Below are 27376 nucleotides of genomic sequence, written 5' to 3'. Positions count from 1 at the left end.
AATCTACAATGACTTTAAGGCTCTGGACTGGAGCCAACTGAGAGGGACATGATATCATTTAATTAAACACAAAGAGGAAAAGAACGAAGTCCAGGGTGGGTCCAGAGCCGTTATCTCCGGCACACCACAATGGCCCGATGACCGATCCAAATGCAGATGTCAAGTTCAAAGTAGTCAACAGCATATAAGGATCAGCAGCTTAGAGAGAACAGTGAGGACCGGGGATGGGACGCTAGAGGATTTAAGCAGAAGGTGGTGGTTCCATGTTGTGGTGAAGAACTTGGACTTGGCTGCCGGATGGCTTCAGCTTTGATTTTGGTTCTGCCTCTCACTGGTTGAAGTCACTTAACCTCCTTGGACCTCAGCAAGTGAGCATGATCAACAATGCCAGGTGCAGAATGAACCTTGAACATGTCAGTTAGTATTGACATTATTCTTGTTCAGTTGTAATTATAGCATGAAAATAGTGGAGGGCCCTCAAGGGAAAAGGATAAATTGGGAAAAGATGAATCATTGAACTAAAACCAGAGGTGCTCCAAAATTTAAAGGCTGGGTAGAGGAAGAGGTGGCTGACGAAGAAAGAAGCCAGGCATAACCAGTGGGGTGAGAGGAAAACCACAGTAAAACCAAAGTTGGCAGCTAGGACAGCAGTTAAGACAAAGCCAGAAAATTACCCGTACAGAGCCCAAACTGCAGGGGAATGGAGAGTGAATAAGAACAGAGCAAGGGGAAACAGCCAATAAACACCATTTGTTTGGGAATTTTTTTCTGTAAAAGGGGTCATAAAAATAGGACAGTGGTAAGATGAAAATGTATTTTATAAAACTGAAGCATAATTTCAGATATAGAATGAATCAAGTCTGCAGATAAAGTTTAAGACTCTGCGGTGTTTTAAAATAATTTGACTCTGAATGTCTTTAGACTTACACATGTTTTTAAAGACATTGCTGTAGCCACCATTTTTTTTTGCATTTATATATTTTTTTTACTATGTTCAGTTAGCCAACATAGAGTACATCACCAGTTTTTGATGTAGTGCTCAACGATTTATTAGTTGCATATAACACCCAATGCTCATCACAACACGTGCCCTCCTTAATACCCATTTCTTGGTTACCTCATTCCCCCACCCCTCTCCGTTCTGTAACTGCCATTTTTTACCTTCATTCAGTTCACTAGTGTTAGAGGGAATTCCTGGCTGAGTTTTGGCCAGAGCATGTGTGTCTGTATGTAGAAATGACCTACTGAAAGGGAGATGTTGGGAGGGAGGAGATATTTAGAGGAACACAGATCTCTGTCACAGAAGGAGAAAACACAGAGGATGTATATAAGTGCAGTGAACTAGAGGGCAAAAGTTTAATAAAGTATTTTTCTGATGACTTCTACCATCACTCTAATGACTTCCAGTGAATAGAAAAGGAACATGGGAGGTTTGAGAAGAGAAAAAAATGTTATAAAATAGACCTGTTAGAATAGTAGATCTGTTGTCCAGGGTTGAAGATCAGTTTAAGGAATTTAAAGTGACACCAATCATTGTTGTGTGTGATTTTCACTGGTAAAATACAGCTGCTCAGAGGCAGGAGAGAAGAAAGTTGGGGGTAGTCAGTTAAAGTTGAGGTTTTCCAGGTAAGTCAGATGGAAGAGAAAGAAAAAAAAAGAAGAAAGCAGGGAGTGCTTGAAAAGGTATAAATATGATAATGGTGCTTCCTATCTAAAGATAAAGAGAGATGTAAAAATAAGAGATGTGATGAATTGTGGAAAAGTGGTGGCAGCTATGGCAAGATGGTCTCATTAGGCAAAAAGAAAATGATAATAGTGCCCCATTAGGTGATGATGGAGCTAGAAGGCATGAGAGTGATGGCGAGTGGCTGGGTAGGAATGCGGTAGCTTGACTGTACCTGTGAAGCTAAAGGAGCCACCACGATAGATGGGTCATGTACACGTAGGCTGGCATCCCTGGAAATAATGACAGGGTCTGAATAGAGGGTATGAGTGAGCCACGAGCTAAAGTTAGCAACAAGAGTTTTGGCTGGGAGATCAAAGAGTTGATGACCGGGAGAGATGACAGGTGGTTCAGCCGCATGCCATGAGTTTCGGAATGGGCAAAAATTTTGAAAGAGTAAAGAGGACAAATAATTTGGAAGAGAAAGTGTAAAACAAGAAAAATTGCTCCATCTTTGAATTATATGAGTGAAGAAGGAAAAAGAAAAAAATCAAACCCACCACAGAAGCAGAAAACTTTGTCGGGAGACAGTCATGTTCTTTTAAGATCGAAGGAGCAAAGGGACGTTTTCCAAAAAGAAACTGAGGGCAACGGAGAATTTGCAGATTGCAGATCAGCCTTGAAAGATTCTGGAGGAGGTGATAGGATCAGATTAGGGTAAACAGGCAGAAGAGTGTATATGGGTTTATGGTCCAAAACTCCAGGACCCCTACTGATGAGTACAAAGTCTATAAGGCAACATGGGGATTCTTTAGAGGAAGGCAGCTAATCATTTCAGGGGATGGTTTTATTCCTTATAATTGGTGGGGTGGGATATCTACACCCTCCTGTCGCTCTTACCAATGTGGCCTTTTAGGGCAAAGGACAAGGAAGGACTGCCATATGTGATCGTCAGAGGGCTCCTCTCTGTTCTCTACAGAACAAAGATCATCACTGAGAGAAGACCATCTCGTTTAAAATTAATTCCATTTAGGCAAGCAGGATGATGTTTAACCAATTTTGTTAAGAATTGTAGCCATAAAGATTTGTAAACCATTTGGGGGCTTAAAGAGATAAAACCAGAAAGCCTCAATTACTAGATAATGCAACTAGTCTTAGTAACTGATCCCCTGAGGGTTTCGGATAACCAAGCTCAGGCTCTATTAAGAAAATTATCAAGAAACTAAAAGATATTTACCAAGGATAAGAGAGGCTGGACCCGGTAATTAATCCTTCTCCCTACTATATAGCAATTAGGTCCTCATGAGATTGTTACAAATTTGAGCTCCCACAGTTCAACCTAGATTTTGAAAATATTGGAGAGAGTCCAGATAAGAAAGACCAAGAGAAATGACTTAAAAATTCTCCATATTTTATAAGGAACAGTGAAAGTTTCATCTATTTGGAAAAAGACTCAGGAGTGATCATTTCTGCTTTCAATTCTGTATTAGGACAAAGAATTTAGTTATTAAATTGTCATGAAACGACTGCATTAGTAGACAACGTTCTGAAGCCTAAAAACAGTGTCATGTAAACCAACAGGTCACTAAAGGAGAGTGTGAAAACGTTATTTCCGCAAATAGAATCTTACAGGTTCAGCCAGAGCCTTCGAGAATAGAAGGGACTACATAGATGCCACCTTTGTCACCTGACAATGTGTGCAGAGTAGTAGATTAAATCATGGAGGAAGAAGAAGAAATATTAGGTATTTTCATGGATATCCTATCCATCTCTATTTATCCTAAAGCACTTAAAAGACCCTAACACCTAGTGACAGGCAAACAGCCTCAGAATCTAAAAAACTGAGAGATGCCACTGCATTTCTACCGTCACCGGCATCCCTCAGATGACCTCACTAACATCTGGGAACTTGACCCAATTTGGTTTTCTCTTTGTTTGTGTCACATGTGACACTGGATAACTTAATGTTTGAGTGTCGCCCATCTGTGAATGGGGAACTTCTCTGATGGAGAATGTGTTGAGAGACATATATAAACTCCTCTAACACACAGTGGGGGGCATTGCTGTGACAGCGCCAGGGTGGAAACTCGGATTCAGTCCTCTTTCCAGAAGTGCTTCTGAAAGTAGCATCCATATCATGTGACACAGCAAAGAGGCAGGGAGGACGTCCCTACCCCCCAGGATGGCTTCTCTGCTGTCGGAGAGGGCTTGACAGATTCTGTATTTCACCCAGAATCACTGCTTCCATTACAAATAAAACTGGTCCCAAGAAAAATAATGCACGCTGAGCTCAAATCACATAGAAGTGCAGAAGCAGGTGTGGGTGATGAGACTAAGGGCTGAGGGAGCCCTGAATCCATAAGCAAAGGAGTTTGGGGTGGGGAGGAAAGACGGCAGGGAAGGCAGAAGGAGGCATTAGCGTCCTCAAGACAGAGTTTCTCCTCCATCAGTGTGCCCTAATGCACTTTCAAAATCTAATATGGCTATTCACTTCTGTTCAAGGAAAAAGGAATCCTGATGCACAGGTTAGAACCAGACTCCTGGATTTATGGAAAGCACACCAGAAGCCAGAATACATGACACAAGTTTCATCTTCCTCTAGAACTTTTGCAGTGTGAATGGAGGCAAAGAATATGAGTTTAATACAAACATATTTTCTCTCCAAACCTGTAATAAAGCTGAGTTTCACAAACCATATCAGATACCAGGAGCCTACAACAAATCTTGTATGCTGGGGGAAAGTGTTTTTATGTAATTTGATTTGTTTGGCTCTGATAGATAAAAGAGAGAAAAAAGGAGCCTTTTTTTTTTTTTTCCAAAATGCTCAGATCATATTTATGCATTGCTCCAGGATTTTTTTTTTTTAGTGGGCATGCAGAGGCTTTATTGTTTCATTGCTCTCAGAGCATTCCAAACAATCAAAATAATTTGGATTTTTTTTAACTTACCCAACATTAAACAGGTAAGACTTTTGCAACATTTACTGAATTTCAGTTAACATTAATGAAAAGGGAAGAAAGCCATTTAAGACATGCAAGGAAAATTATTTCTTATTAGAACAATTCTAAAATACTCACCTATAGTATTACTGTATACATTAACTTTTTCTTAACTGGTGAACTTGTTACAGATGAAATATAGTAAAAGCTACTTTTTCCATTTAAAATGTTTAGGGGGACACATTGGCAATGATAACTCCCTTAACATAATTTCAAGAGCTCTGTACGCTGTATCATTTGGATTCTACTGATTATTTTGAGGGACTCTAAAGTAATTTGGGGTTTCTAAAGACTGAGAAGCATTTCTCAAGGTTAGCTTTCCCAAACAGAAAATTGAGTGTTATAAATTCCACCTCCCACAGACCAGAATTCACAACCATTGGTCAAGGGCAAATACTACCAGCTCTGCGTCTCCAGTCACTCCGTGCCATTTCACCAAGTAGGAGCCAAAGGTAAGTTTTTACACTTGCTTTCTTCTTGGGTCAGAGACTTTTTTTTTCTACTATAATAACCTTTTAAAAAATAATTCAGTTTGCTTTAATATCTCATGGTGAACATTGATGCAATGGATTGGGTTTAAGTTTGCTATTTTCTATTCATGTTATTCTTGGAAAATCCAAAATTTTGAATTAGCTCAGGAATTAATAGCTGACAGTAAAATAGTTGATCTTAATAGGAGAGATGCCAATAAAATTACAGTAGTTTCCAATATGTTCCTTAAAGCAAGTGCCCTGACATAGATCATGTTTCTTGCCAGGATAACCAGGCACTATTGATCAGTATTGATTGACATATTAGTCAAAAGAAGAAAAGGGGGGAGATTTCAGGTGTTTAAATATATACTGATGAGCATATGGGAATTAGGCATTTGGAGTGTCTTTTTAAGGTCTATATTTTAAGGTTTTATATAAGCATAATTTGTAAAATCTCATAACATGGTGTGAAGTGCACAACAAATTCAGTCTCAACAAAGACACTACGTTAAATACTAGTATAGTTACTTGAAGGAAGAAACATCCTTTTAAAACTGAACATAGAGAGGTGTTCTTCGTAGTTCCAGGCTTTGCACAGACTTTCCTACTGCTGATAGCTCTAGGTGTTATGCACCATGCAAGTAAACTCGAAGAACGTAGACACTTCTAATCAGAGTATGAAGTGAGAAAAATAACCAGCCAGTGCCTAATTGCTCTGAACAATTACAGTGGCCAGAAATGGAGAAGGAAAATACTCTTTCGAGGTTAGTACTGGTCCCTCTGAATGCCTCCCACTTGAAAAGCGAAGAATGGTTCCTGAAAGATTTGTAAATCACACCATTTGATTAAACAGGACTTTGTTGGTGACTGCGTCCAGCAGTTCCAAATCCCCAATCCTGCAAAGAGCCTTGCAAATGCAGGTAAAATAGAGGCTTCGTTTATCCAGTGTGAATAAAAAAAATGATTCGAAGAAAGCATAGGAGGGAATAAAAAGGAGCTCCTTGTCCTGCTTCTCATTCTCAGAGGGATTTCATATCCCTCTGCCTAAACCTGCTTCATAAAGACTTTCTTTCAAGTAACTGAAGGTCGGTTTGTCTGTCAGTGCTTTCAAGTTTAAAAGTAATATTTATCATGAATTCCCTTTTACGTGTGTGCATAGGTGCAAACAGCAGAAGTTCTGTTCTTGAAGTAGACTTAAGAAGTGTATCCAAAATACAAAACCTTTAAAATTAGACATACTTGATAAAAAGTTCTACAAAGGCTTTGCTTCCTCAATAAATGACCACCAAGTAACATTTTTGATAGACCCAACTTAGATGTTTAAAATTAAATAGGAAAGATTTTTTTCTAAAGTAAAATGTATTCAAAAGAGTATATACAGAACAAAAATAATTAAAATTATAAATGTTAAACATCTATTATACATACATATATACATGTATAACATATACTACATATATTATAAATATAATTAAAATAATAAGATTTTGAATGAATCCTCCCCAAAAGCAGGATGTGATCATGGAAAATACAAATCATGCTTAACAAAGAATTACAAAACAAGAGACTTTTTAATCTTATGTGTATGGAAATCTTCCTCTAAGGAAATCTTGCCAAATGATATCTTTTAGACATGGATTCTTATTGATTCTGAGTTTAAAGCTTAGATGGCTATTAAGAATTGAAAGAAAACACTAAGGACTAAAGGAAAAATAGTTTCCTTTTCTGCTCCATTTAGTTAAGAATAACTTTTGAAAAGTATTGCATGAAATGTTAATGTGTACATATATTAAATTATGTATGTATACATTAATGATACCCAGAGGCAACAAGGCAGTAAAAGCTGGGGGGGACTCTTTCATTATTTTGTCTGGAAAAATCCATAAGCTTGAATGTGTAAGAAACAGTTACGAGTCCTAGTTAGGTCACTAGCCAACCCTGTTTTGGTTTCCTCTTCTGTAAAATGGAGTAACAGTTATAGTCCTCCTCCTCTTCTTTATCCTCCTCTTCCTCCTTCCTACTCCCAGAGTTGATGAAAGAAACTTAATGCTTAGTAAAAGGTAAAACTCTGATGCAAAAGCTTTTCTGAATAAGTGCACGGCAATATTTCCACATCCCATTTTCTCCGTGTTTCTCTATGAAGTAAACTCAATTTCACTGTAATTACACTATCTACTGTAAAAACGTGGATGGGTTTGTGATTAATTTGAACATCAGTATCAATAGTCTTCAGAATCCATACAATTTCCTGTGTTATGTTTACAAATGATCCGTGTCAGGAGAGCTACCGGCTTGAGTCCCACGGCATTGACTTTGATTTATCATGCCTATTTAGTGAAAAGTATTCATAAGTTATCATCAATTAAATATTTATACCTTTTGGCCTTTTTTGATTAGGAAAGCTTGAAAAATGAAAATGTTGGCAAGACTCATTCTGGGACTTGTCATCTTTGATGCTGCTGGGACCGCTCCAACTCTGGAACCCATCAACTATGACTCAGAAACATATGACACTATCTTGGAGGACCTGGATAATTTATACAACTATGAAAACATACCTATTGGTCAAGCTGAGGTAATGGATTCCTCTCATTCTTGAGACTTCTAGAAGCATGAGTATGGGGAATTACTGAGATGCGTTCCTTTCAAAGAGATTCTTGGTTATGTATCAACAGATATGTTCTCTCTTAATAATTTCATATGAACCTTTCCTTTGAAATGTGTTCAGTCTGCTGGAGACTAACATAGGGACACACTTGTGCTTTCTCACAGTTCACTTCATTTCCTTTATATCTTCTCACAAAATTAAAGCAACGACAATGAAAAAGAGTTTCTATCATGTTAGGACAAGAGAAAATAGAAGGAAAAAGGAGTCGGTAAGGAAGAGTGGAAATAATACACATGCAATGATGAGGAAGCTGGGAAAGTTTGGGGCAAAGGGAAAAGATGTGAGGTTAAAATAAGTTGGAAGAAAATTAAAATAATGCAAAGAACGGACAATGATTTGGAGCTACACTGCATTCCAAGAGTGACTGTGCTTTCCAAAATGACTGATTATCTCTCAGCAGTAATGTAGGCATTGGCAAGGTTACAGCCTTTTACATAAATCTGATATGACATGTTTCTAATTAAATGTTAGACTTTTTACATAACTAAAGGATACAGACTAATTTTTCTGAATCAGAAAACAAACAGACCTTGAAATGTTGGAGTGTAATTAATGTACAACATTGACAAAAACTAATTAAGAAGAAATCAACCAAAAGGGAAATTACATCACCTACAGGATCATAACATTTTGGCCAGTCACTCAAGTGTAAATCTTCTTAGAATAGTTACTTTTGATAACTAGGAAAATAAAATATTTAGACAAAAGCATGTATTTAATGGTACTGAGCTATATCTTTCTTAAGAGATAAATGCTCTCATTATTGTTTATGTTGCCTGATGAAATTCAAGAATCAAATTTGCACAATACAATAGTTTTCACATCTTCTCCACAACTCCCTTTTCCTTTCCATCTCCCTCTCTTTTGGCTTCCATCTCCCCCCACTCCCCATCCCCCCTCCTTCTCTTTCTCCTTCTATTCTCTTTCTCCCTCTTTCTCTTTCCCTCATTTCAGTAAAGTTTTAGGTTATCAGAAGACCATTTTTCTTCTGCAAAATTGTGACTTTATTTTCCAAGTCCGTATTCACTGTTTGATTCAGTTTGCTATATGTCTTCGGTTATGTTAAAAGCATTTTCTGTGGAGTTATGGTCATTAACACCAGTCTTGCTGTACGTGGTCTCTGCATCTCCAATCTAATCATCAGTGGAGAGTATAAGGAGAAGGTTTTTCAGTGCTTAACTCATCTGCCATAAATATTAATAAAAAAAAAGAAAGACTGCATATGTATGTGCCATTATCTACTGAACTAAATATTGTAGTTTAAATTTACTTGTCATGCCTCCAAAAGATATTTTATGGGATCAAGAGCTTTGGTGAGTACCAAAAGTAAATCCTCTGTTTTTAACAGGCCTGGGGAGAAGACTCTAGGGAGAGCTCAAGGCTGCCCTAGACAATATCTTGAAGGAGAGGAGCTTTATCTGCAGACTTCTTTAAAGCCATCCCTTGCTGTCAGAACCCCTTTTAACTGCATATTCTCAGAGATTCTGAAGTTCCTTCTGACATGAAGAAATTTAAGCTAAAAAATTTAATCGATATAAAGATGATTTAGTACACAACCCTTCCTCAGTGTTTGCTTATTCTGAAAGAGCAACCCTTTTTGTAAGGCACCAAATATGTGGCATTGTATCCCCTTACCTCATTCAAACATCCTTAATTTTCATACTAGCCTAGGCAAACTCAGCATCCTTAACAACTGAGGGCTCCAGAGAGCTACTAAATAATTTCTTGTTGCTGATGGAAATAGGTAAGTCATCCTTGATTTAATCATCTGTTGTGAGGAGTCATCATCAGAAAACCAGTTTATAGACACATGATATACATGTATACTTATACATATACCTGTTCTATAATGAAAACATAATACATGTGAAAGCAAACTATGCATATTTTTTAACTTTACCCAGTTGATCCAGTACCAAAAGTCAATCAGCCAACCCACTCATCCACTGCCTATGAAACAATAAAAAGAAATACAGAAACAAACAAAAACAAGATAATACATAAAATGAGATGAAGAACAAAATTGGAACATCAGCTCAGATCTTAACAAATCATTCATGTAAACTGCTTTACAAAAAAAGAATATGCAATTCGTTATAGAAAGATGTGAAATAAAGCCAATAGACCTAGTCAGGTGAGTGGATTCTAGAATACAGTTACTCATGATAGAAGTTTCTTCAATTTAGTCTTGGACGTTCAGATTCTGGCAACTCCCCATAACCTTATTTGTCTCATCTTTATAAATTAAGACCAGTTGTTTTATATGCTCTTGATCCTATGTGATATTCTTTGTATGAACGCTGGTAACACAACCATCTAGGGATCAGTTGATGAAAAAATTCATGGTAAACAAAGCACATGGAGAGTGGTGGGATCAGGTTCTTTAGTTTTTGTCCTTAATGCCAAGTGTGGGTCTGCCTATCTTAGCCTAGAACTTATTTATCATCTATAGAAAAGGTAACCTTGTATTTTAAAATTGCAAATTTATAGAATAACTAAATATTGCTTCTGAAACATATGCCAGTTTCTTTCTTCCAAATTGTAAGACCTGGCATCATAAGCCAATATAGTAGACCCTCTAGAATTTGAATGATTAATCCTTAAGCTCTACGTATGTGTGCGTGTGTGTGTGTGTGTGTGTGTGTATGACTATGAACTAAGTATAATTCTAAGATCTCCCCTAAATGACCCATCCACTGGTCTTTTCATGGCCTCTATAATTCTTAACATCATCGATATATTGGGATATCACTTCTATAATTAGGTTATATTATATGGCACACCTGAAATTTTAAAAGGGAAATTATCTTGGTTGTCTTGACCTATACTTCTGCTCCCTTTAAAACAGTGTCTTGAGGTCAGGGACAAATTATGAAGCATGAGAGAAATTTAAGGCAAGGGAAATGATCTGTTGTTGGCTTTGAGGGTTTTGGAGGGGAGGGGAGTGGGAGGTTGCGTGAGCCTGGTTGTGGGTATTATGGAGGGCACGTATTGCATGGAGCAATGGGTGTGGTGCATAAACAATGGATTCTGTGACACTGAAAAGAAATTTTAAAAATAAATTAAAATAAAAATAACTTAAAAATAAAAATAAAAATAAAAATGGATGGGTCCACATAACAAGGAATGCAGGAAGTCTCTAAATTTTGAGAGAAGCTGACAGCCAGTGAGTATATGGAAGCCACAGCACTGTAGATACCGGGAACTCAAAGCTCCATATGAGATTACAGCCCTGGCCATTAACCTTGATTTTGGCCTTGTGAGACTCTGAGCAGAGAACTCAGTCAGGCCATCCCTGGACCCACAGACACTGTCAATTAAAAATGAGTCTAGTTTTAAGCTGCTAAATGTACGACAATTTGTCATGCCGCTATAGAAAACTAGGGCGCCTGGGTGGCTCAGTGGGTTAAGCCTCTGCCTTCAGCTCAGGTCATGATCCCAGGGTCCTGGGATGGAGCCCTGCATCAGGCTCTCTGCTCAGCGGGGAGCCTGCTTCCTCCTCTCTCTCTGCCTGCCCCCTTGGCCCACTTGTGATCTCTGTCTGTCAAATAAATAAATAAAATCTTTAAAAAAAAAAAAAAGAAAACTAATACAATATGCAATAATGTATTTTTTTTTTCCCAAAAACCAAATTTGACTTATGCTGCTGCAAGGTTTGCATTTATGAATCCAGTGATTTCGCTAGCAGTGAGCCCAGGCACCCTCCCCCGGAGTCAGTATCTCAATAGAGCTTTGTTGATTTCTACTGGTGATAGAATATTCATATCCTCCCTGGTGATAGGAAAGCATTGTGGAAGAATTTCTGGTTTTGAAGATCTTGTGCAGTAACAGTACTCCAGACTGCTGACTTAGGTGATTTCTGATCATTTAGAATACCCAGGATCAGCTGGATTCTATGTTAGGAGCAGATTGTAGGCCCGGCAAATCCATCAGGGTGCTTTATGCTACCCAGCAGATAATGGATAGATTTGCTAGTACAACATAACATTTTTGCAGTTTTTTACTTAGCTTTTATTTTACTTTAATGGTATTAGCAAGAACTGGATATAAGCCTTAAGACCAAAATACAAACTTTTTGCTTTCTGATGAATATTAGTTATGCTTGGTTGAGCACTTATTACATGCTGAATACTATTCTAGGCCTATCATGTGCAGTATCTCATTTTTGTCAACAAAACTTGGAAGTGCTATTGTTGTTTTCACTGAACAGGTGAGAATATTGAGAAAAAGAGCAGGTAAGTAACTTGCCTAAGATTATAGTTATTAATGACATATGATTGCATTATCTTCTCATATCAAAAAATAATTCCTAGCAGGTTAGTAAAAAATTACATTATCCTCCCTCTGTTTTCTACCATTTTCCAAATTGTCCTTTAAACCTGATATTTGTTTTAGTTGAACTGAATGCTTGTGCTCCCACATTGCTAAAAGAGAGAGAAAGCATTGTTCTATGGGTGAATAATGTAAATAATGTAAACTAGAAGTAATTACTGTAAGAGAGAATGGCTTATGCCTAACTATTTCAAAGAATAACTGTAGATACGTATCCTCCAACATGTTATATCTATGTTATGGGCTGGCCATTTATCTATCTATCTACCCTATCTAATCTCTATATAGATGTGGATATAAAAATATTTGGTGGCTTGGAATTCAGGGAAACATTTAACTATTTGCCTTATAGATTTCATCTGAACACAGTTCAAAATTTGGTATTCTCTGACTGACTTAAATTGAGACTGTGTTTTTGACTAAGGCAGGCATTTGATGCTTCCATTTTCATCATAGAGTTTTGCAGTTACTGATTTTTTCATTTCTCTTAGGTCTAAGATAAACACTGGCCCTGCCCATGAGTTGTTTCTTTTGCCCAGAAAAGTACTCAGTAGCTATATTAATATTTATGGAGGTTAGGAACTACCATTCCTGCAGTAAGTTCTCTTCGACTCCATCTAATCAAACGATCCTTTTTTTTTTTTTTAAGATATTTATTTATTTATTTGACAGACAGAGATCACAAGCAGGCAGAGAGACAGTGGGGGAGAGAGAGAGAAGCAGGCTCCCTGCTGAGCAGAAAGCTCGATGTGGGGCTCAAACCAAGGACCCTGAGATCATGACCTGAGCTGAAAGCAGAGGCTTAATCCACTGAGCCACCCAGGTGCCCCCAGACTGATCCTGTCTTATGCTACCTTACTTTATCTTTATATAATTACTTTCACTTAATCTTCAATAGACTCCAGGAATGTTATAATACAGAGCCCTGTGGAGACTTCATTCTGTTTAATGTGGGACAGTACAAAGGGCATTTACAATGATGGCATACAAAGCTCTTCAGGAGGATGTGGAGTAGAAATTTCTCTCAGGTCTCAGTGTCCAAGTGGATTGTAAATTTTAAGGAAGTTGCTTATTCTGGGAGCTCTACATCTTATAACTAATTGTGCTTGCCATTTTGCTCAGAAATCTAGGCAAACTTTTTGCCTTACTCTTCCCTCATTTTATTTATTTATTTATTTATTTAGATTTATTTATTTGAGAGAGAGAGAAAGAATGAGTGGGGGAAGGGGTGGAGGGAGAGAATCTTCAAGGAGACTTCCTACTGAGCCAGGAGCCCCAGGCAGGCTTCTATCTCAGGACGCATGAGATCATGACCTGAGCTAAAACCAAGAGTTGGTTGTTTACCTGACTGAGCTACCCAGGCACCACTCTTTATTTTATATTACTTTCTAATCATCCTAATGCCCTCGTATAGATTGAAGCATTACCACAATGCTTTTAGAACTGCCTCATACTTTCATAAATAAATAACAATAACAAGTAATAAAGGGATATCAGTAAGAATTGACCAATAGGAAGTTTTTTGAATAAGAGATGGTTTCCTTGCTCTTACACTCCATTGATCTTAAAATTAGCCCATTTTTTTTTTGCTCTTTCATTAAAAGAACAAGTAGCTAAGTTGTTTTAAATCATCTTTATGAGGAAAACCTCTATTGAAACAAATTCATTAAGCCTCAAAAATAGCTTTCAGAGATGAAGAACGGGTAAGAGTCATCAAAGGAATGAAAATTAAATTTAGTGAGGTTGTAGAAATGGACAAAAACTCAATGAAGAGAGTTCATCCAGTAACAGTTGAACAATGGTTTCTTTTCAGTTTCCATCATGGTAATATGGTGCCATGTAAATAGTTTTAGAATAAATGTTGATGTCCCGTAACACTAGAAAGTGCTTAAGGAGAATCAAATTAATTGGGGGCCACTTACAGAATGAATGAGCACTGTACATAATGATATATAAAAAAAGTACTTTTAGGGGCACCTGGGTGGCTCAGTGGGTTAAGCCTCTGCCTTCGGCTCAGGTCATGATTTCAGGGTCCTGGGATCGAGCCCCGCATCGGGCTCTCTGCTCAGCAGTGAGCCTGCTTCCCCCTCTCTCTGCCTGCCTCTCTGCCTACTTGTGATCTCTCTCTCTCTCTCTCTCTCTGTCAAATAAATAAATAAAATCTTTTTTTAAAAAAGTATTTTTAATTAGGTTAGCTAAGTATGATCAATTGTCATAGCACTTTGGTCATGCTGACGTAGCTAATTTAAAAAACCATCTCTGTATTTTCTGAACAAAAAGTAATCAGATTATTAATATTTCTACTATTTATTTCTTCTGGTGATGAAGGCATGGGATACTTTTATCCTTATATTTGAAGTGATGTCTCGCTTTGACCAGTTTATACATTTTAAAGTTTCAAACTTACGGTTTACATATAAAACACTTTTTATTGTAAGAAGTAACTTAAACTCGACCCGAGTTAAATGTTCTTTTCAGAACTTGGCAACAAATAAAAGCTTATCTTCCTCTTTACTCTCCTTCTTCACCAAAGACACTCTGGAGGAAGGGAGGGAAGAATTTTACTATGAGCTTTTAATATGGTTGTCTGATTGACTTACCATATGCTTCTTTTAAAAACAGTGTTAAACTGTTTGAATGTTATATTAAAACTATTGGAAATTTCTGAAAAATGTAGCAACAAACATATGCACTCATATAGGCTCATCAGGAAACAAAAGAACATTGATGGTCTTTATCAGTGACTTGTTTATATTATACCTTATTTATGAGAACACAAACATAAGTTAATTCTTATAACTTCCCCTTGAAATGATAAATTATCCTATTATTATTATTATTATTATTATTAAGATCAACTATGGATCAGAATTTTGCCCAAGGTTATTCAGCTAGTAAATTTCAGAGTAAAATTTAAACCAGATTATTTTAATGCCAAACCAGAGAGACTTGAGCATTAAAATATTCCATTATTTTCTTTCTCTTTAATCTTCACTTCTTTTAGCTGTGCCCAATATGGAGCTTTCTTTCCTCTGAAATTAAGTAATTTGATTGTTAGGAATCAGAAATGCAAGAATTTTCAAGTGATGATAATTAACACAATATCTAAGCATCTGTCTTAGCTGTCAAAATATTTAAGGGAGCAAGAGGTAAGACAATCCTTCCGAACTGAAAGCTACTTTGTGAGAAGTGTGGGGATTGGACAATCTTTGCTGAACACATTTCTTCCTCACCCATTTTCAAGATAAAATAGAAAATAAGAAATAGCTTTCATTGCCAGTCTTCGTGGTCACATTCTTTGAGATAATTATATGGATCGCTTAAATCAATTTGAGCACTAGGCTCATGTTTAGAGTGAAATTCCATTGCACTTAAGATATCCACATCCCAGTCTATGAAACCCTTGAGAATACATCTTTAGTAACCAGGCTGAATATTTCTCAGAGCCTTTTAACACCTTCAGAAGCCAAATGTTGACATGATGGTAACAACGAGCAATAGCTTCAAGATTTATTATCAACTGTGTCGGACAATTTTGGAAAATTTAAAATTTAAAATTCCATTCTGTTTAACAAACACCTTAGTCTGTGTTACAGTGAAAATCCAAATAACATTCTGGAGTTCCATTTTTTTTTTTTTTTAAAGAAGACACAGACCTATAATTTAAATATTATCTGCTGAAGGCCTGGGGTTCCTGGTTAGGAAGTGACTTATACAGTGAGCATCCAATCCAAGTGAATATATCGGTGAGGACCTGTTTCCCACCCTGACTTTGCCGGGGCATTTAAACTATGAAACCACCCACTACAAAGCATAATGAAGGAAACCACTGACTTTGGGTGTTTCTCATGTATACACCTGTTTCACCCTTAAGAGGCAGTTTGAGTGACTGGGTTCTGGAGTCAGACTTTCTGCGTGTGAGTCCCAGGCCTGAACACCAACTGTACAGCCTTGGAAAATCATACAACCCTTCTGAGCTTCAGCCTCCTGTTTATACGCTACCTTTTGAGCATGAGGTAAGATACACTTGTTAACTGCTTACCTTAGAGCTTGATCCATGGTAAGTGTTTCATAAATGTGAGTAGCTCTATCATCAAGTGACTCCTTCAGTCAATATCGACAAAAGCTGATCCACCATGCAGTGGTCAGGGAAGCCTTCATGAAAGGGACAGTATTTCAGCTGTAACTAAGACTCACTGCACCAGGCATGAGTTCATTTCAGATCTGCCTCCCAGTCTTTTGCTGAGAGCCAAGAATTGGGCCAAGTAGATCACACCAGCTCTTCTCTCTCCTTCAGTACCTCCCAATCTACTCATCTTATAAATATGTGTCTTCAACACAATAGAGGAAGTGAAAACGGATATCATATATATATATATATATATATACACACACACACTCACACACACATACACACACACACATATACATACACACAGATCTGTAGTTATCTAGCGAGACATAAAGCTTCTATGAATTCTGTCACAAAATATATATGCTGAGAAATTATTTCTCCAAATCTGTTCTCAGTTCCAGCCCTGACAGCAAATCTGAGACATGTTACTTTACTTGTGTGTTTATCTACCACACCAGCAGTATTTAAGGCTGCTTACATGAACAAAAATTACAATGTGTAGAGCAATAGATATATACATATATATATATATATATATATATATACATACACACAGTAAATATAAATGTAAATATAGATAAAATGTAATCTGTATGCATCAGTATCACCTCATAAAATAATTTCTAAAACTATATAATACAGTGTATGTTGTGTTATGTTCTCCACAATATCACATCCTGTATTATATATTGTTAATTATGTATTATTTTACATTATGGCATAAAAATACAAATAAAGAAGGTGAAGCAAATACAGAAAACAAGAGTTGTGAACATAATATGAAACCAGGTGGCAGGTATGTATATCAAAATGCATATTATTTTTTCTTATAACACATATAGATACATATAATACTGAATTTTTTCTGGGCAGTAGGTGTTAGATTTCAAGGGACCCCATAAAAACTCCTCCTAATGCACTGCCTAACTTCAGACCCAGTTGAGTAACAGAAACGAGACTCAGACAAATAGAGTTCAAAATATCTCCTTTACTCCTGATAAAGGCTAAGTTGAAATTTACAATTTAGGTATGAAGCGATTATGAGCATCCTAATATAAATTTCCAGAAGTAAATATGCCATCAGTCTGAGGCAACGGAGGTTAACCACAGTTCTCAGATGAGTGTCTGATCCAGTAAATCTTAGTGCATGGAGGGATAAAATCAGATTTCTTGACAGGCAGGAAATTCCCCCCCAAAAAAGAGGTTGAACCACTCAAGCCTAGTATCTTCTCCCACCCACCAATTAGCCCAGTCTTTCTTCCTCAGGAAGAGTGAGTAAAGGGATCAACAGAGAATGCACCCCCTCTAAGATGGCGACTTTTAACCTGTTAAGCTCAACTATGAAGTTCAATATAGCTCTTCCCTTCAACAGAAAACATCCTGGTTTTAGGACAATCATGCTCCCACCTTTATAAGACGTACCTCCTTGCCAACCAGCACTCTTAGGCGTCCTCTGACAGAATGTAGATTTTGCTCTTAGAAGCTCTAAATGGATCTGAGGGTGTCAATAAATTTGTCTCAAAGGCCTTCCTGTACCTGAGATTGACATTTTACCTTCAGTTCTGTGTTCTACCTCAAATTATATCAAGCCACATTAATAATAGAGCTTAGGAAAGACTCTGAAAGGAAAATAAATGCTAAGTAAATATACTCCAAAAAAAAAAAATTCCAGAAACATAAAGATGACACAAATATGTATATATTTCCCCTACTTCTATGAGGTTTTTGAGGAAAAATAAAAGACTACAGATTAACCTCTCCTGCATGTTAAAATCTGAACTTGTTTAAATCCAAAGAGATTATAGTACAAAATCAGAATTGCTTGACTTTGATTTAAAAACCCAAAGAATAGACAGTCCTAAACCTCCTTTTCCTAATTCTTCTTGCTTTCTCTTCATCTTGCCTGAGTAAAACTGGACTCTCTCAGTTACGACGACATGAGTGGATTCTTTGAGATACACGTGTAGTTCCCTTCAGTGGTTTGAGCAGCACTGACCTAGGAAACATTCCCTAGTATAAGGACTCTTAGAGTAGCATATGGGATAGCCCTGTTTTCAGAATGTTTTTAAAGCATATGATGGCAGCCAGCCTGGTCACCAGGTCAATCAGAAGTTTCCTCCTCTTTTTGCATACTCAACACAAAGCCTTTGAATGCCTATTTTCCTGGAAACCCTGGGTTTCTGGCACCTGATGCTCCCTGTGTATTCTCTGAGGTGACAGATGATCTCGTAAGCAAGAATTTTCAGCCCATGGGGTTCTTCAGCCTGAAAGCTATTCCAGTGGCTTCTCCTTGGTTTCCTGCTCTGGAATCCAAGAAATCTACCTCCCAGGGAGCTTTCCCTTCTTCCCCATTTTTTTTTCCCCCAGCAAGAGCATCAACTTCAGCAGATTCTTAAACCGAAGCTGTCATGAATGTTTGTGAAGCCTTTGGCCCCTGGGAGCCTAGTGTAAAACAATCCTACCACATTGTCATCAAGACTTTACTAACCTTTCAAAGTTCCAGGGCTTAATTAGCATTTCTGTCTTCTACATCCTACTCAGGGGAGTACATTTCCTCTCTAGTGTGATGGTTCTCAGCTTTGCCCGCATATTTGAATTATCTCTAGAGTTTTTAGAAATCCTAATGCCTTGGCCACACCTCAGACTAAGGAGATCAGAATCTCTCGGGATGGGCCCAGATCAGGTGTTTGACTTCCCTCAGCTCTTCTTTTAGTGTCAGTTGCTATTTTTTTTTCTGAATTATTTTAATCTGCATTTAATTTGGCCAACATACTTAGTGCCCAAGACTGTGTGCTAGATGTATGCCTTCTCCTTTCTTTCTGGTGTAGACTTCTGTTTTTCTAACATAGTCCTGTAGATTTTGTCTTGTGGCATCTAACATAGGAATAGATAAAAAAAAAAGAAAATAGGGACATCTGGGTGGCTCAGTTGGTTAAGTGCTGACTCGTGATTTCTGCTCAGTCACAACCTCATGGGTGATGAGATCAAGCCTGAGCTGTCTCCTTGCTTAGCAGGGAGTCTGCTTGAGATTCTCCCTCTCTGTGGCTTTCCCCACTCACACTCACTCTCTCTCAGATAAATAAATCAATCTTTTAAAAAATTAGTAAACTAAGTGCACCTGGGTGGCTCAGTCTGTTAAGCATCCAACTCTTAATTTCAGCTCAGGTCGTGATCTCAGGGTCCTGGGACGGAACCTCTGCACTCAGCACAGAATCTGCTTGGGATTCTCACTCTCCCTCTCTCTCTGCCCCTCCTCCATCTCTAAAATAAATAAATAAACAAAATCTTTAAAAAAAAAATTAAAGGCTAGTAAATTATATATCTTCCAGAAGTAACATTGTTCAAAAAATTTTTGGAACTCTTTGTAGTTTTGAGTTGGGTAATCCTATCCTGGACATGTTCTCCCATCACACTAATAATATCTAACTCAAGATTGAAATTGACCTGTTATTTTCCTGCCCAACTCTCCTTTAATAAGCCTTTCACTGGATCTTCCCCAGTTCCACAAATTCACCATTTTAATTCTCCCAGGACAAGTTATGGTTAATCTTGTCTTGAGTCTGCCAGGAATAGACAGACTTACCCTGTGTTTGTTAACGTCCACACACACAGGCATGGAAATAGTGCAAGTGTTATTACTTGGTAATGTCACCCATCAGGTTGTACAATCACTGGCTTTTGATGTCAATGCAGCCAATATGAGATGCGGCTAGATGAGCGCTAAAGGATAATCACCGTGACATCATGCCAGTCTCTCTGCTCACATTCAATGTGGGCTTTAACGAAGTATAGGGTATGATTGAAAATATGTATTATGACTTCGTTTCTTAACATATATGAGAAGGACAAAGAAAATATATATAAAAAATATTGAGGCTGGATCAAATTTCTCATGAGTGTGTTCTCTTTGGAGTTACGATATCAAACCTCTGATTAAAGACATAAATATGAAAGAAATCAAATCCAGCACAATTAAGATAAAAATCCTTCCACTAAAACTATATTGACTCTCTAACATATATAAAGACATAAAGGAAGTTGAAGGGAATTGGTACATTTTGGTATTGAGAGAAAAAAAGTAAATCATAAAATCAAATGTTTCAAGGCCAATTAACTACCATTCAGCAGCCTTCTACTGGCAAGATGAGCCAGCCTTAGTGATAGCAAAAACTTATGGTCATCAACAAATTTAAAGATTCTGATCCCTTTAGAAACAGCTCTTCCTTTGCCTCATGCTATTAAAGAGCTGACTTACCTGAGTCCTTTGTTCTGGGTTTTTGGTTATCAATACTCTTTTGATCATAATTAGCTTCCCAAGTGAGACTACAGAGGCTACAGATAAAATATTGGTGACCGTAGAAGGATTCAGGTTAGATTTTGGGTTTAGTACAGTTTTTGGGTAATTCTGCCCCTAAAAGATCAAGTCAGGTTTCTAAATTTGTCAAGTTTTGTAAGGCTTTACCACTGAAATTGGACAGTAGAAACAAATTAACATGCTAATTATCTCTTTCACAGGAATTTGACTTTAGCTGGCCTTCCCTGGGACATCCTCTAAAAAATGCACGTTTCCCTATTTTAAATGTCGTTATTACCATCTGATAATATATACATCCTCCTCCTCCACATCATCACCATGAGTGATAGCAATTTTATGCATAAAAGTTTTAGAGACTAAAAGACATGGCTTATTATGCTTCGTGGATCAATAAAGTATGCATTAGGAAGAACAGTTTATTTTGTGTTGGAATAGGAAAGATTGAAACAAAAAAATTCTAAATTACTCCATCATTAAAAAAAAAATTAGAGGTTATAAGGTTCCAAATCTCTTGGTTTTCAGTCCAACTTCTTATTTCAATTACTGCGATTGACTCTCCCCCTACCCCTATCCTCATGAGATTACTGATTTCAGCCTATACTAAATTATCTTTCTGGCATCCTTACTTGAGGAACAAGGGCAGTAAGGGGAAAAGGAATGTGAACTGGCTTTGCTATTAGATAAGGTTTCTAAAGCCTTTGCCAAAGTTCTCTACCAATATTATTTGGAGACATTCAATTAGAACTAGATGATACATTTTGCGAGAACTAAGATATTGAAAATCTATTAAGTTTCTGGAGCCTAACAGGATGATGGTGAATGGAGACCTCAATAAACTGGGATAAAACTGACTGAAGTAGAATTTTTCCTGGCAACTAAAACTGGAATATTGCCGCTTTCTGACAAAAAGGAAAGGAAATGAGAAAATAAACATGTGAACAACAAAATACTGTGGTCCCAGAAGGGACGCAGACTAGAGAAGGTAGGATTAAATGAAATCTTCAAATCATCAGCTCTTTTCTTTTGCATTAAAATTTTTCATTTTATTTCATTATTTCATTTCATTGCATTAAATACAAAGAAGCATTACCAATTAATTTATAAATTTATGATGAATCACCATCTCTTAGGATAAATTTTTAAAAACATAAAAGAATTCACGTTTTCATAAATACATCCTAGCAAGTCAATATCAAATATTATGATTTTATGATTTTTGAAGTAAATAGAAATCCACTAACTAATTCTGATATTTGACATTTGCTTTTTATACATATTTATTAACTCTGATTTAATCTAGTTAATAAAATACTGAGCTTTAAAAGTAAGTAAATTGAAATAATGGTAAATTCGCTCAAATTTGGGGGTATACTCTTTCAGTAAGTACTCCACCAAATAAGCAAGATCAAAGAAGAGTTGTTTGTAAAAAAAAAAGAAATCAGAGAACAGAGTGACAAAAAAATAGGCATTTATTTTTTTTTTTCTAGTGTCAATGATACATGCTAAGTAAATCAACCTACTATTAAAGTATTAAAAATTGTTCCATCAGAGTGACTAAGAAATGGTAAGAAAACAAAAATTGAAAAGATGTCTATTAGGACAAGTTACATTAGCAGCTGTAACAAACAATTCCAAAATCCCCATGGCTTTACACAATAAAAATTCGTATCTTGCTGACATGACTGTCCAATAGAGGTCAACAGGTTACAGTCCTCCAGGCAGTTGTTCAGGGATTCAAACTTCTTTCATGCTAGAACTTCACCATCTTCACCTTGGGACTTCAAGGTCACACTGGTATCTTCTGTTGACAGACTGAGAAAGTATCTTTTCTCCTCACTAATTTGGACCAGATGTGCTGCGTTACTTCCTTTCCCATTCTGTTGGCTAAAACTGGCCACAGGACCTAAGCTGGCATCAAAGAAAGTGGAAAATGTACTTGAGCTGAATGCCCAGGAAGAAAATGAAACTGTGGTGAATACATGGGAGCTGTCTTAGCCATCATGTTTAACCAGACTAAAGTTTCGTTCTGACATAATATTTATTTCCCACAAAAGTGAGAATTACAATAAATGCTACTCGAATGTTATAATCCACCTACATCGATGCTATATGATATTTTTCATATGTGTCAATATCAGGGGAAGACTGAATGACTGTCAAGTGCTCCCACAGGGCAACATGGCCTTAGTATGGTCTTCAGCCTTCAGGATCAGCGACTAACATAATCAGTGATGATCAAATCAGATTGTAGGCTGATGAATGATGCCAAGCAAAAATTATATGAGGCTTAAAATCTGTACAAGAAAGTCCATTTACGAATTTAAAATGTGAAGGCATTTCCCCGTGATGATAAGGCTCACTTCCATGATCTGGAACCCCTCTTTTTCAGAGTGCAAGTGCCTAAGAAGCTAGATTATTCAGCAGAAATTGATTTGACTGGGTACAGAATCACAATTAAGTAAATTAAACAGTCTTGTGGCAGTACTAATTAGATTCAAATCCTGGACTTAGTATTTAGAAATCATGTAACCTCTGACAATTTACTTGATCCTCCCATCCCTGATCTCAGTTTACAAATCTATTAAATGTGTACAATTATTGCACCTTTTACAAAGAGTGATTCTGATAATTACATGTGTATCACTGGAAAGAACATAACAGATGCTCACACAGTGAATATTCAATCCGTGCTAGTTATTTTCATCTAGACCCTGAGGAGATCCAGTAAAACTTCTTTTGATACCAGAGATGATCTCTTTAGTGACTTTTGTGTATATTCAACAAATTTCATATTTCTATCCTCCAAACAATGCTGATCATAAAAATAAACCATTCTTTCCTGAACTTGGGTTTTTTTGTTTTGTTTTTTTTGTTTTTTGTTTTTTTAGGCTGCCACCCTCTTCATTTTACTTTTTTCTTTCTTTAGCTGTATTATCACAAGTAAGTCAAGAGTCAGGAAGCTACTCCCAAAAGCTTGGGAGGAATGGTTTTGTGTGTGTGTGTGTGTGTGTTTGTGCATTTTTAAGGTCAGTTTTATATCATGAGAACAAGCGAAAGTCACTTCAATTTCTTAGGATGGAGACCTCACTGTGACTCTATCCCAGACCCTATTAGTATTTATACTAAAATCTGCTTTATTTTTTTGTATGCTAATAGGAACAATTATATCTTCATCCTTAAGTGACTATCAAGGAGTCAACAAGGATCTCAGTGTATACATGTTTTACTTTCTTTTTCTTCATGGATTTACTGTATTGTCAATAAAGCTGTTAAAAAATAGAATAAGATTGGGGAAAAAAAGATGAGGAATGGGATGAGTTCTAAGCAGAACAACTCCTACATGGAAATGTCTTATAGAACACGGAGCATAACAAATTAAAGATGTCCAGTATAGCAGAAGAGCAACTGACATGAAATGGAGGAAAGGGGACACTAGTCAGGTCAAGCCATGCAAGACCTTGTAAGTCAAAGAGTTTTGAATTTATTTTAGTAATCATAGCAAACATAAAATAAAAAATAGCAAAAATAAAAAGAGCAAATAATAGTAAATTTCCATGGTACTTACTATATAAACATTTTCATCCTAACACAACTGTACTATCTACTATGCATACCAGAATTTTATAAATAGAGAAACTGAGGCTCATAAGATAAAGTAACTCACCCAAAGTCAGAGGTAAGCTAGAGTCAAGCTCACCTCCTCAGAATCCTTCCACTTAACCAGTATGTTTCTGTGCTCCTGCATGGCACTGTTCTTGTGACTATTAAGAGTAAACAACATTCAGGGGTGCCTGGGTAGCTCAGTGGGTTAAGCCTCTGCCTTCGGCTCAGGTCATGATCCCAGAGTCCTGGGATTGAGCCCCACATCAGGCTCTCTACTCAGCAGGGAGCCTGTTTCCTCCTCTCTCTCTCTGCCTGCCTCTCTGCCTACTTGTGATCTCTGTCAAATAAATAAATAAAATCTTAAAAAAAAAAAGAGTAAACATTCATTTAAGGATTTTAAGCAGAGTTTGGCATGATCAGTTTTGTCTTTTTAAGAGCTTATTCTCATTACAGAGTGAATATATAACGGAGGAGGCAACAACTTCCTGTAAGTCAACTATTGTATTCCCAGGATAGTGACTTACATTATGGTAATGGTGGTGGACACAGAGAGAAAAAAAAAAGAAAGAAGAAAGTATTGATAGATGTTTGAAAATAATACTGACAGGTAAAGTGAACATAATGATCCTAATTTAAGTGTAATGCTTGGCACATTCTTTCTGGTTGATTAGATAATTATAAAGACTGGCAAACCTTCCATTTACATCATTTACAATTTCATTTACAACATTTACAATTTCACTCTTTCATTCAGTGATATTTGCATTCATTCACGAAGGTAGCAATCAAATCTGAGTATCCTGAACTCTTTTGTAACATTCTTTCTTATCATGCATATGTGACATTTTCATAAAGTTCCTCATTGGAAATTCAGCTGCCACTTAAGTGCTGAGATCAAAAGGTATCAAAATATTAGGAAAAAAAACACACGGTATGTTTTATTAGTCGGAACACATTTTTAGCCACAGCAAATGGCTTGTGACCCTCCTCAGCAGGTATAAGGAACATGTTCAACAAGAACTCAGGACGGACAGGGTTCTCTGGCAAGGGAAGACAGTCAGGAAGAAGTATGACTGTTGTTTCCAAATGCACTATTTTGTTCATATTTTTACTCTGAAATTAAGACAAACATATTAAACAGACCCAGTGGGAGCAATATAGTACTACAGTTCATTGAGATGTGCTTTCTGCTAAGAGACAAATGGATTTGATTACAATTCTTTATAACCAAATGTTACCACTTAAAATGGTGCTGAGTACTTTTGTAGAAAGGCTTTTCTGTGGATAACTCCTCTGATGATTGGAGAACGAAAGTCTCAAATCTTTTGCAGTATTCTTAACGATATAAATATTGCTGGTAAATCTCAGAACACATCATCTGCTACAAGGAAGGTAACTGAATCATTTTTCTACTTAGAGTCCTGACGTCTCCAGGGAGCAGAGACTTCATCTAAGACACCTGAGGGTCATGTCAACTCCCTTTTCCCTGAGACTGTATTGGGGTGCTGGATTACTTACATGGAGTCAAGGCTGTGTGGGTGCAGAGGCTGATGCAGCCCTGGGGACCCTTCCCGGCACTGTTAGGCTCCAACCTGACATCTGCTGACACTTCCCTCTACCCAGGTCACTGTCATCTCTGGTACAGACATCCTCTTTCATGAGCATGGAAAGTATGCCTAAATACAGTCCACCATGACATAGTTTATAGCTCTAAAGCCCAGTGAAAAGGGGGATAGAAATTGACAATGTACTACAAACCATTCCACTCAGAGATGTGCCCTGCTGGTCCCACGCCGGGAAGAATATGCAAGCACAGGGATGGCTAAGTCCAAGGCCGTAGGCAGGAGTGATCCTTTGTATTTACAGTGTTTGTAAAATTCAGGTAAATTTAATTAAGAGGTTAAAACAGTTTAGTAGGGAGCAGTTCAGAGTCAAACGAGGAAAAATAATGGAGGAAATTACAGGAAGGATGAATATTTATGTGGGAGCCTCGATTATATTTGCATTTGAGAGTTGCCTGTGGTAGCTTGAGGAAAAGGGGCAGGGATGTTTTCTGGCCATTTGCGTTTATTCCCAAATTTAGGTTTCTGTAGCATAAGCATAAAAGTCAGCCACATGGACAGCCAGGTGCTCATGCTTCCCCAGCTTCCTTTCTCTGCATGCATTGCCTCACAACTTTGTATTGCAGTATGGAAATAGTTAAAAGAAGAAGAAGAAAATGACAGAAGCCTAAACCATGTCTATTCAATAGTGAGAATAAACGTGTCTGCAATGCAAATCTTCCCAGGAACAGCATTTTGAGTGTATAGTTCTGGGATTTTGCTGAGCTGCAAAAGTGCTCCTTTCCCTTGGTCTTCAAAATTGTTCAACATTCACATTTTATTAGCAAGGAAGCGTGAACAAAACAGGTTCCCATACACAAAAGCTGTTTTTGCCTCATTATACTGGATGACAAGTGAGAGCTTACAGCTTCACGTCAGATGAGTGGAAAAACAATTATCTGTAGAAAGTATGTGCAAACATTTTTCCTGCAAAGCTAAAGATTCAAGGCAACGTGTCTGGAATGTGTTTCTCCCTTTAGGCTCCCTCCCTTCCATGAAACATCTGTCTCAATTTCCGCTCTTCCTGGAGCCTCCTTTTGGTCTCTGCAGGTCTATTCCTTCTAAATCTGCTTCATTCTGATCCTGCAGATGGAAACCGTATGTCTCCTTGTTTAAGGAAGTGTGCCCAATCTTCTCAAGTGGAGATTCCTGGCCAAGTTTTACAAAATCTTCGTGTATGGCTTCCTAATGCACCAAAGATAGTATGAGTTGTTTTTGTTTGATTTCATGCTTTAAGTACATTTAAAGTGAACATGAACACATTCGTGACTCTTATCAGTAAAATCTCTAAAATTAAATGTAGAGCTGTGAAATAGATATATTCTGCACAAGCAATTTTAAAATTATATTTAAGAAGTACTTGTTGATCACCTATCATGCTACAGGTTTGAGTTACAAAGATAAAACATGTAACTTAGAGTGTACCAACTAGTGGGCTTGGATAGGCTGAAAACTGATGGGGTCATTTCAATACGGTGTAGGAAAGGCAGAGGTGGGGAGACCCTACAGAAACACAGAAAAAGACACAATTCAAAAGTGTGAACTGACAAAAGAGTTTAGTGTTCCTTCAAAGGTATGATTTTCATT

General features: G+C 37.2%; 1 protein-coding gene across 1 annotated transcript in view; it reads left to right on the top strand.

Annotated features, from left to right (window-relative positions):
• The first annotated feature begins 7545 nt into the window (after positions 1-7545).
• EPYC (epiphycan) overlaps positions 7546-27376 on the top strand; it is a 33711-nt gene continuing 13880 nt past the window's right edge. Inside the window, exon 1 of the mRNA XM_032874150.1 lies at positions 7546-7710. Coding sequence (XP_032730041.1) covers positions 7546-7710 — 165 coding nt within the window. The remainder of the gene's footprint in view (positions 7711-27376) is intronic.

The sequence above is a fragment of the Lontra canadensis genome, unplaced genomic scaffold (genome assembly GCF_010015895.1).
Source record: "Lontra canadensis isolate GAN:19392208 unplaced genomic scaffold, GSC_riverotter_1.0 scaffold52, whole genome shotgun sequence".
Classification (NCBI taxonomy): Eukaryota; Metazoa; Chordata; class Mammalia; order Carnivora; family Mustelidae; genus Lontra; species Lontra canadensis.
Note: the sequence above shows the minus strand (reverse complement) of the source record. Positions and strands in the feature narration are given on the sequence as shown.